The sequence below is a fragment of the Podarcis filfolensis genome (genome assembly GCF_964270895.1).
Source record: "Podarcis filfolensis genome assembly, chromosome: 6".
NCBI lineage: Eukaryota > Metazoa > Chordata > Lepidosauria > Squamata > Lacertidae > Podarcis > Podarcis filfolensis.
Window position 1 is genome coordinate 50,148,418 of NC_139609.1, and position 12,035 is coordinate 50,160,452.

Here is a 12,035-nt window from a genome sequence, read left to right on the forward strand (position 1 = left end):
GCTCCTACTTTTCAAAACGTGTTTAACCTGCATGGATTTGTATGATCTTTTGCTGTGCTAAACTGAAGAATTTACAGCAACTACCATTCTGCATGAAGCTGTTGGGACAACTTGTGTGTTTCCTTATTACACAGCCATGCACAGACAAACCAAAAAGGCCATAAACCTAACTGCTAATCTTAGTTGGCATAACAAAACTAAAGCTGATTCCAGCAGCTTCAGCACAGTCTTCTCTATAGGACAGGAAGGGGTATTTTCTTATTTCTCCCCTTTTTACTTCTTGTTTTCCTCCCATTGACTACAATTTTGGTGTCATTGCAATAACACAGCCAGCAGGACATGCACATCTCTGAACTCTTTCTATGGAACTACTGAGAGGCCTCTGACAGTGCTGTGCCATCCCACTGGTAGACTTCCCCCTCCAACTGTAAATTGGTACTTAAGCGTGCCATCCTACAGGAAGTGCTGTTAAGTGTCAACTATTTCCCCATTAGCTCTAATAAAGTCTTCACATGCCTATAAGTCGGGGCACTGTTATGGCTTTCCCCAAAGAATCCTGTGAACTGTAGTTTGTTAAGAGTGCTGAGAGTAGTGAAGAAGCCCCTATCCCCTCCCCCCGAACTACAACATAAATAAATTCAAAAACAAACAAATCACTGAACTGAAATGACAGTAAAGCTGGAGAGGCAAAGAAACACAGCATGTTTAGTGATAATTCATCTTGGTGCATGAGAACTCTGAAAATAGGCAACAGCATGAGATAAACTCCTTCCTTGGTAATGAATAAATGCATGGGGAACTAGACATCCTGTGCAAGCTACTGAGCACTGTCACTACCTCACCTCCAGAGAGCACTAAAAAAATGAATAGAACATTAAAAAATGAGCATATCAATGGAAAGTTATGCTAATAGTATTTGCAAATACCAGATTACAAGTCTGGGAAACAATGCCCAAACAACAACAAGGAGAAGTACCGTACATCTCCCTGAAGCTTGTGGGGAGAGAGGCAAGGTTTCAGATGCAGCATTGTCAAGTGGTCTAAAGCTAAAACTTCAAAGCAGAAAGTACTTTTCCAATTCCTTTCATATTTATAATGTGAGAACTTTTATTCTTATTTAGGCAGGATGAAAGAAGTTCAGGAATACTACAGTTCTGTACATTGTCCCCCAGGAATGCTAACTCCTGTCCCAGCAGCAGTTTGGCAATTGCTTTATAAAAGGATTAAAGGACCTTCCCAAACTCCTATGACACATATTTTAACTCCTCCCTGAACGTGCCTCTCAGTTTGTCCTGGAAAACTGCCTTGCAAGAACAAGGTCAAAGAAGGGGAGTGAAAGAGAATTTCTGCTCCACTCCCTGTGTGTACAACACCTTGTAGAGAGAATCAGTTTAATAGCATTGCCCCTCCCTTCCCCCCCCCCTTTTGCTTACCTTTTGACTGTGATTCATTTTAAATGTTTAAAGCACCCATTTCCTCTTTGATGCAAGGCAAAGAGGATTAATTTTAACCTATTTGGATCATTCATTGGTTTGGGGGGGGGGCAAGACTGTATTGTTGTGCTGGCTCTTCCTGGATGGTGGCAGAGTTCATGTGTGACTAAATAAATCTGCTAATAAGGTAATAACCACAGTGGTAATGTGTTGCACAAGAAGAATTAGTTGCCACTTGAGCTATCCACTGTTCTCTGCATGCTTACACAATATTCAAAACCAGTAAAGAAAAGGGAAAAGGAAAAAAAGACTTGCTGCCATCAATAAATAGTGGTTTCTATGGTCCTAAAGAGAGCTAAGCTGATAAAACTGCCCTTCTTCTGTAATGGTTCCATAGGCAGGTATAAGCATATGGAGAAAAAATTCCAAATACACTGTAGTAAGACATTTCCCCATTATTTCTAATGAAATAATCATTGAAGTGGGTACTGTACAGGAGATGGTTTCTTTTGTTCCTTCCTCCACTTGTGCCTCTGGAGCCCATATACTAAGATTTGCTAGGAGAGAACTTTTCGCTTCATAGTAAATTTTGTCTTTCCTTCCTAAGATATGTAGATTGAAGATTGTTCAGATCTTATAGAAGACAACTGATGTGCACATGGAATAAAAACAGAAGCATTTCCCCTTGCCCAGATTCAGCTGCACCCTATTCGACCTCCAACGTCATCCCTGCACAGTGTGCATCAGACACACCTCTGCAATGAGCAGGCTGTTCAGCGTGGCTGCACTTGCAGGCAGGTGCTCACTCAACACCAGACTTACACTACTAAAGACATCTTCCTTTTTTTTTTTTTTTTTTTTAAATAATATTTATTGAAGTTTCCAAAATACAGAAAGAGAAGAAAAGAAATTATAAAGATACATTCAGAACCTTATTTTCAAACATCCACTTTCTGGGACTCCCCCCTTCCCCCACCCCTACCGTGTTCCCCTTTCATATTGTTGTTTCCACAAGTTCTGTTTCTGATTTAAAGCACAATTTATATACCCCATTGTTCAAATTTAAATTTATACAAACCTTATGCAACACCCTTGATAAAAAAAGCAAAAGATCTCTCCCCATAGCCCACCCCCTTTTCTTTCCACAATGTCCCCCTTTTTTCCCATTAAAGTAAAAGCACACAGAATAAAAGTATAAAAAAAATAAGAAATATATTAGAAAAAAGAAAACCAATTCAGAAAATAGTTGCAAGCCTTTGGATTCTAATTCTCCCTCCCCTTCCCCGGTTTAATTTCCCTTATCCTCCAATCTATGTTTCCAGCCTGGAAGTCTTAAGTCCATCAATCCCATTTTTCCCCCAACTCCTTGCGGAATTATTTCCCATTTTTAGGATTACTTTTTAAAAATTAATTCCTAAATCTTTAAAAATGTCAAATTATAAAATTCCCCCCATTGTTCTTTCAAGGTTATAGTCCAGCTTCCTCTTGTTCCGCTGCTAAAACTTTCTTATTCAGAAGTTTAGTAACTCTACATGGGTTGTTGTTATTCAGGAACAAAAACTTGCGTTCAGTCCCTTCCTTCTTCAGTAAAGTATTCTGTTGTCTCCTTTTAGTCTAAACACCCTGTAGACGAGATTCAGTTTCAGTTTTGCAGCTTTCCCAGGAGATAACCAGTTCTGTGAAATTCCGAAGTGTTGTATTTTTCCCGGCTTACGCCCATCTTTGTAATGTCCCGAAGCTCCTCTAGGGGGGTTGTTGTAACTTTGTTTCCAAAAATCCGATTGTTCTCCGTATTTTCGCCATTTTGTATTCAAGTCTTAACAAATTATATCAAGTTGTAACAAATTTGACCAGCAAGGTCCTTGTAATAAAATCCTCTTTAAAATTCCGACTTTGACAGTTACTTTGACAGCTGTCAAAATCACCGGCTCTTTTCACCAGGCTCACTCCTCAATCGCCCCGGTTCCCAGGGAGGGGGGTGCATTTTCCTTCTCCTTCAATTCTTCCTCCAGCACAATTCTTGTACTTCCCCATCATGGAATTCTTGATTTTAGCAAAGATACCGTTCTTTTTGGGCCTTGGCTTCCCAATCCTTGTTTTAAAATGTCTACAATAGGGAGGGGGACTGACTTCCTTTTTAGATCCCCCCCCGCTCGTCTCAAATCCAAAAAATTTTTCTTCTTTTAAACCCGATTTCCAATTTACTCACGGGTTGTTGTTAAAAGTCCAAATTCTCAATGGAAGAAGTCAGCGCTCTCCGCCGGATGGCATGCGGCTTCGCTCGGCAGGGATGGCAGAGGACTCAAAGCACCACGCTTCTCCCCGGCACCCGATCCGTAGCCTTTAAAAAGGCTCCTTCACGAGTCGGGAGGGCGCTAGCGGTGCTAGCCGAGTCTCCAAGTCCACGGCCCCCGTGGCCGTGGTTTCTAAGGGTCCCCGCATCGCCGGTGCGGTAAAACCCAGCCCCTGCCGAGCCGGCTCCCTCCGGAGCTCGGAGGGAGTCCGCCATTCGGCGATGGCGCCAACCCGGAAGTCAACTAAAGACATCTTCCTGATGCCGCAGGCACTTGCTCCATAAGCTGTTCATTTTGGCAGCCTACTGGTGAAAGTAGGTATAGGGTTATTTTTCAGAGCGGGCAAAACCTAGAGGCTACTTATTTCCAAGGAAACCTTTGCCCTCATTTGGCTCCTTTACCAACATGAACCAGATGTTCAAGGAGAGTTTCCTACAGATGAAATCATTTTATTGAGGTAAGGAAGTATATTTGAATCCAACCCACTAAATAGCATTGCATGTATGAATCAGGGCTGCCCAGTTATTTAAAAAGTGTCTGAGCTAAGTTTGGCAGTCTGCATTTTTAAGTATCTTTCTGCTGCCGCCTTTTCCAATAGAAAAGATGAGACAATGCTGACACTTCCAAACTAGAAACATGGTTATCCCTAATGTTTGTTAACTTATTGCATTTATATTCATTTTTTTCTCTAAGTAGCTGTGGATGGTGGACATGGTTCTCCCCCTCAACATTTAAGCCTTACAACAACTCTAAGAGGTAGGTTAGGCTGAGAGGCAGTAACTGTTTCATGATCACCCAGTGAGCATGGCTGAGTGGGGATTTGAACCCTAGACTCCCAGGGTTCCACTACCCCACACTGGATTCTCAACCTGTGAAAAAATGTGTTCTATGCTTACAGTACAGCTTATGTCTCAAGCAGCTAAAAAAGGCCAGAATGAAACAGGTATGTGAGACCAAAAGTAACCTGAAAAGGAATAGCAGCCTGACTGGAGTGTTCTTACCTCAAACACTCGTTAAAGTCCTCCATTGAATCTGTTTATCAATGGGCTGAGCAGACTGTATTCTGCTGGGATATGAGGTGCTTCTAGATAGCCTAGCTTATCTCCCAAATCATTTTCCTATTTTGTTTGAATTTATTTGCCTTGAATATTGGATTTATTTATCAGCCTTGTTTTTATCAATAACAAGCAGCCTACAAAGATATGTTGTTCTTACGCTGCCATTTTAAATTATTTATTTATTACATGCCTCAAACCCCACATTTCTGCTTCATTTTGTCGGTGTTCAAACTCAGGGTCATTTGAGATTAGAAAGGCATTCTGAAGCCCATTTTATTACTTTGAAAGGCAAATGGATAGGATGCATTCCACAGAAACAGAGCTGTGCAAGAAATGTAAGCACAGCACTGAGAGCTACAAGCAAAAAGTCAGGAAATACCAGGAGTTCTTCTCCAGAGTAACTCTTACCACTTTTTCCTTGTAAACAATGTACTTCAGCCACTTGAAATCCTGCCACTTGAACCCTGCCAGCACAAAGAGGGAATCCTTTTCATATTGCTCTGGTTTCTGGATGGCCCCTTCTGGGTATGTTATTCGCATTGTTGTCTTGCCACCAACATCCTTTTCAAAGCCTTTCACTGGAGCAGAGTTCAGCCTACAGAGAGTTCAGAGAAGAGCTGCCAGTTGCATTTACACCAGAGTTCAGTTTGAAATGGTAGCAAAAACACAGGATAGAAACTATAAAATTAAACAAAAGTCAGACATGAGCAAATACGCTGAGAGCTCGTAAACTGCCAGTGAAACAGTTAAAACTGCTTGCATCCAACTTCTGGAGTTAATGTGTATAAAGAGATGATCAATTAGACCTGACTGAGCAACCAAGAATTTCAGAATTTAGTGTTTCCTGATTCTTCCACAGGCCAAAGTGAGAAGGTAAGCACTCAAATAAAGAGCCAGCCACTATTCTCAATACAAATATAAAGGAAGTTATTAGTGCCCATTCTCATCCATCTACACTATCTTGATTTTTCCTAGAACATATTGAACTGCTGGTAAGTAGTTATTCTCTACTAGGACTATGGTGTGGGCCGATATTTATCATCAAAGCTTATCACAAAGCATAAGTGCATAGAACTTTTCACCTACAATTTAGTTTGTGGTATAATCATGCTCATGAGGTAGTGCTAGCAAGACTGCCTTATAAACTGAAACTAGTTGTCCACAAACCAGAGCATCCCTAAGCACTTGAAGATGAAAAATTTTGGTATCCAACTCTGGAAAAGGAGCTCCTTGAATGCCCTTGGGTACTCGACATATGAAGCGATGTCACCGTTGCACCACAATTTCCTTCCAACAGGAAACCAAGAAACTGGCAACTGGGTCTCTATCTCTTATAGTTCAGGACTAGACAATATCAGAATGGCTGTTCTGAAAAGCAGTAGTCCCACATCCTCCTATGCCTCCCCGATAAGGAAAAACATTTAACGTCTTGCCAGTGTGCCCCAGGTTTTCCCACTACATTTCATTAGCTGTTTGCAACTCAGAATGAGATGATTTTATGTCACACATTGTATTATTAGTTGCTACTGCGGAAGGGGAAGAGAATGAAACAAGAAGCTGCTGTTTTTAGCAGCAGCCCCACATCTGCCATACTTTCTAATTCCAGCCTTAGTCTTTTATGTGAGGCATATTGTGCCAAGGACACTGGAATCTGACAGGGCCAGAGGTGCTGCAAACCTCTACTGCACATAGTAGGAAAAGAATTATAGAACACCTCTTCCTCTCCCCTGTGTGGACAGCTCACCTGATAACAATGTCGTAGTCATCGATTTTCAAACCCAGTGACTTGTTTGCTAGAATGCCACCATTTCCCACAATAACACATCTCCGGCAACTGAGACTGGGAAGGAAGCAGAGATAAGGGCAGTTGGGTAAACAGTAAAATCCACAAGCACAGAGCTCCTCCTGGTCAAGATCCAATTCAGGCACTGTAATTATAATCAGGAGGCTGTACTCTATTAATTTGCAGTAACAAACTCTGTCAATTTATAATACAGGGAGCATAGCAACACAGGTAGCAAAAGGAGGAAATGTTCTCACCATATCTACTTAGGCTTACTGGCTCAAGATGAAATCACTGCATTTAAATAGCTAACAAAATGTTTCTTTTCATAATGAAACAACTGTAAGGGAAGAGTTAAACAGTGAAACTAAGTGCAGATTTTGTTTGCACAGAAGAATAGTAACTGCTTAATTAAATACCATTTATCTATGCACAGGAAAATATGCAGAGAAAGGTCCCAAATAAACAATCCTTAAGAGGAAAATGACAGTTGTAGATTGTTAGTTAAAATCATGTTAGAATTCCTACTGCAATTCTCTTCCCTTTATTTTACTATTCACTTTGACATTAGACCTGGATCTGTGTTTAATCCAATTTCCTCTTGTCCTCTGCTCAATGTACTGGATGGTACACTTTGCTTCACTCCCTGTTACATACAATGGGCCAGTCAATTTCCCTTCACCTAGCCTGCCTCACTAGGTTGTTGTGAGGATACAGTGGAAGGGGGGTTGTATGCCACTTTGAGATCATTGGAGGAAAAGTGGGACATAAATGAAATAAATAATATAAAAGCATTATTGTCCCATGTTGTCTCCTCCTTTTATACAAGATAAAATTCCCAATCCAGATCCTTCAACATTTCCTCATCAGTGCTTCCTGTAGTTCAGGAGAAGTCAAAGCGACTACATTCAAAGGCTCCTTTTTACATCCTCTTTCAAGGACATAATAAGAGCATTGTAATTTTAAGAATTACCTTATTTTTCCGTGAATAACACGCCCCCATGTATAAGACTATGGGGGGAGAAAATGGGGGGAAACGGCCCAGAAGTGTTGAGCTTTTTTTGGGGGGGGGGAATGCAAAAAATAAATCAAATGACTGAAAAACCCTGACAATCACAGCAGCAGCCAATCCATGGCAGCCCTTGCCGCAGCTACAACTTACCCACCCAATCGCCGCACACAAGCTCCTGCTTGCAGCTGCGCACATCCCTCCTCTGCACTACTCATGTATAAGACGACCCCTGATTTTTTTACATTACTTTCAAGTAAAAAACCCTTGTCTTGTACACAGAAAAGTATAGTAATTGCCAACAGGAATTGGAGGCTGAAGGATGAGTAAAAACTGTCTATGTACTACACAAGCCACTTCCTTAATTCCACTCTTTCTCCTTCTTCCTCCCACTTATTGCTCTGTAAAGTCTTATATACATTAAAAATATTGTGTATTGTTGAGTATAATTTTGGAAACTAGGTCCCAAATACCATATGATTTGTGGTTACATTTAGTGGCTCCAACAATGTGAAACAGGAGAGTAGGAATGCTCTGCGATACCATAAATACAAAGATGTGCAGAAAAACACTGAAAACTGCCTCAAAGGAGTACCACAACTGAAGCAGAAAGTACAGCACAATAGTAGGCTGTCTGTAAACCAGACCACATTTCCATAAAGTTGTCACATCAGAAGTAAGACAGACACTTGGAAGTGCTCCTAGACAAGATGAGATGCTGATCGAATTTTTGGTTCAAGAACAAGGGTAACACTTCTTGCTTCAACTGAAAACTGCAATGCTATCACCTCACTTCAGTAATATTTCAAGTATATACAGTGATCTGCAATCTTGATTTAACTCATTCTCATATCCAGTCTGTATAAAAATGGACTATTATTCTCCTATTTTACTATTTTAAGGTAACTCAATGGAAAGTAGAATGAAAATGACTTGTCTAAAAGCTTGAAAAAGTATTTATTTAAAATTTTCTGATTTTAGGATGGGTTAACTCTACTCTGTAGAACTCCATATTTAACCTTTAATCTCTGTCTGTGTAGCCTTAATTCCTTGCATACTTCCTCAAGTCTCTCTTATCTCTTTCCCTTCTATCAGTTTAATCTCTACCAAGGATTGTGGCTTGTTTCTTCCAAACAAATCACAAGCGGTAAGCCAAGAACAAACCTTGCTTACCACTTGTGGTTTTCCTGGGTGTGAGCAACACAATATGCCAGATTCTGGTTTGGTTCATCCATGGAACTGCAGCAGTAGAAATGGGACATGTGGCCTGTTCACACTAAACCACTGTTTGTTTTAAACTATGGGTTATGACAGGTGACCCAGAACAGAGTTATCTCAATTTTTCTTGCCAATTCAGAATGTAAAATATGTTTAGTGAGGTACAAAGCTCAGTAGAAGAAATTGAGGCAAAGGAAAACAGCAAGAATTTGGTGCTAAGCTAGTATTAGACAACAACAATAGGTATGAGGTTCCACCATGTGCCAATATATTAGTGAAGAATGTTCTATATTAAAAGTAAAATATTGGGGGGGGGGACGACAAATGAACATGTCTGCCACTACATCCAAGTTTGCTGCTCCCATGAATATGTGCATTAACAGCTCACGCCTCCGAAAGCCAGGTAAAAATTTCTATAATCAGTCTTGCTATCAGCTCCACTGCCCCACAGCTATAAACATAGGGTTTAGAAGAGGAGCTGTTAGTGAGAACAAGCTGAACCTTATATTTGTCTGAATAAACACTGTGCAATTCTGCTGCCTTACAATGATACCTTGGGGGAGGTTGTGACAAGTTAATGCATTTGTTGAAAGATTGTCAGTTATTTATTTTGAAATGTAGGGAATCAAGCAGATTGCGGTAACACTAGAGAATAAAATTTGTGAAGCTGTCAAAAAAACTATTTTATAGACCCCATGGATTGGAACAGGAGCATCATTCCCAGCTCCTCATTTTATTCCAAAGCCAAGAGCCCATAGGGAAGCAGTTTATTAATGGCCACCAACTCCAAGGGCTCCTTCAGGCTCCCAAAAGAATCTACTCACCTGTCAAGGGCTGGAGTAAGACGATAATCTTTGGTTGCTGACAAGATGGCTTTGATCAGATTATCTGTTAAGAAAAAAATACATTGGAAGGGTTAGCTTGCTTCATTTTTCCCCCATAGTATTGATGTACAAAGACTTCAGGGACCAAGATGATTAATGAATGAATTTGCACTGGTATATTTAAGTTACAGCATAACAATTAGAAATTAGACAAAGGGCAACAAACCTTACATAAATACATTCTTTAGGTTGTATGTTATAGCACACTATTTTGATTCAGGAATATCCTAGAGCTAAAAATTCAGATTGACTCTGAAAAATAAAATTCTATTTCTAAAATGACTGAGCTTCAATAAACACAGGCACCTTTGAGAATCTATTTCTCCATTGTTTCTTTGTTACATACAGTGTCTTCCCTCTTTGCTTCTCTTTCTGATGTGCACCAAGTGGATATCCTGAACAATAAACCACATTGCTTTCACTAAAGACCTGCAGCACTTTCTACATGTAAGGAGGGAGCTACTTGCATTACTCATATGTGCAACAGGTCTATTCAGTGCAATCAAGGCTGGGAAACCATTTTGGCAAGTATGCCATAAGTCAACTCCACAACATTAGATGCCACCCTATGTAGTGCAGTTACAGGCAGCCCCTAGTAGATTAATGTGGTTTCATCTACTGAGCCAGGGAGCAAACAGCAATGTGGCAATCTAGAGACAGGCAGATTTGTAGACACCCACCTCTATGCCATAACCAGAGCATTGGGCTCCAACTCTTGTACAGATGTACTACAAACTCAAGTTTAGATTGGCTATTCAAGATGTACACATGACTTTTCAGCACTGAATCTGTTTGCGTGTCAAGACCCCGAGGTCACCCGCCCCCCCAATGATGAATAAGACACAAGGACACAGATATTAGGTTAATGGTTATTGGGCAAATTTTGGCCACAACTTTATTGGTTACAGAATGTGACTGGTATTGGCTTAGGCATTGGAATTGACCCGACTATATCTGACTCCTGCCTGCCATGCAGGGAGTCTTGTAAGGGTCAACCACCAATAGGGGGAGCCCCATTGATGAAAATCAACTCGAGCTCCCCCTGGGTTCCCGATGGGGTCATGGCATGGCCTTAGCCCCTCCCTGGGCTTCGGACAAGATCCACACCCCCGGATTCCTTTAATGGAATACCCTTAATATTGGAGGGGCAGGTGATGGCCACACCTCACCTCCCCCAACACAAGTTCAACCAATGCCTAACTGCCAAACCTTACAAAGTTGTGACGACTGCTACAATGTTTAGTTTAGATTGGCTATTAAAGATGTACACATGACTTTTCAGCACTGAACCTGCTTTTGGAACATGATACTATAGTAAACAATAAAGAGCTCATTTTAACCAAGAACCAGAAGTGATGCATGACATAGCACTAAATCAGGAGTATCGTGTACTGGATCCTGCTCTCACTGGAGGTATTTTTTTTTCTTTTGTGCATTCTCAAAATAATGCTACCTCCTTAATTTTAAAAAGTAGGTTTGGACACTATTGTAAAATTTTTATAAATAAAAATAAATTGTTTCAACTTAAAATTGGTGCTTTTCATAACAAGTGAATATATCTGAATGGGTGATTCTCTTCTTAATTTTCTTTCACTTCACATTTAGGTAGCAGGTAGGTCTACAAAGCATTAGTAGTTGTAGTATTTTAGATGTATATTCCACTCTTCCTCCCAAAGGAGTCCAGGGCAGTGATCACATAAGCAATAAAACAATTAAAGCATCTAAAAACAATTCCAATACAGATGCAGTCTGGGAAAGATATTTACTCAAAAGACTTGTTCGGAAAGAAAGGTCTTCAGTATGTGCCAAAAAGACAATGGTGACGGTGCCTGTCTTCAGTATGTGACATATATGTGACAAGAAGGAGTTCCAAAAGGTATGTGCCACAATACTAAAGACTGGATTTCTATATTGTGCCAAAAAGGTGGAATCTGCAAACTGCCTTGGGTGTGTGGGCAGAAAATTGGCATATAAACTTCGTTAAAAAAATACTGTATGTTTTGGTTACTTATAATTCAGAACTGGGACAACTGCAAATAGCTACTGCAAAAATTATGTCTATAAGGAGGCAAGACTATCAGGCACTGAGCTTTTCAACAAGTTAAAAGGTGCAGAAGAGTTAGGAGTTTGGCTTTGCAAACCACATTTAAACAAGGGAAAGACTTACGCTATGAAAGCAGAATTATGCAAGTTAATGGAAAAGGCAGATAATATATAATATGCAAAGATTACAAGATCTATCTATCATTAGACAGTAAAGTAAAGAAGTGTGGCTGCTTGAAGGGCTGTGAAGAGTGTATATCCTGAGTGGAGGCAGCTTTTATCAAGCAGCATGGTAAATGGGAGAGGGGAGGAA

General features: G+C 40.4%; 1 protein-coding gene across 13 annotated transcripts in view; it reads right to left on the reverse strand.

The window, feature by feature from the left end:
• Positions 1–12,035, reverse strand: part of ST3GAL3 (ST3 beta-galactoside alpha-2,3-sialyltransferase 3) — a 179,318-nt gene that overhangs the window by 56,336 nt on the left and 110,947 nt on the right. For all 13 annotated transcript variants that reach the window (XR_014549472.1, XR_014549473.1, XR_014549474.1 and 10 more), the window contains 3 exons: positions 9,620–9,683; positions 6,530–6,625; positions 5,194–5,380 (listed from right to left, as the gene is read on the reverse strand). Coding sequence is in view for 10 of the 13 variants with exons in the window: in XM_083619930.1 (XP_083476056.1) it covers positions 5,194–5,380; positions 6,530–6,625; positions 9,620–9,683 (347 nt within the window). In the remaining 3 variants the exon portion in view is untranslated. The remainder of the gene's footprint in view (positions 1–5,193; positions 5,381–6,529; positions 6,626–9,619; positions 9,684–12,035) is intronic.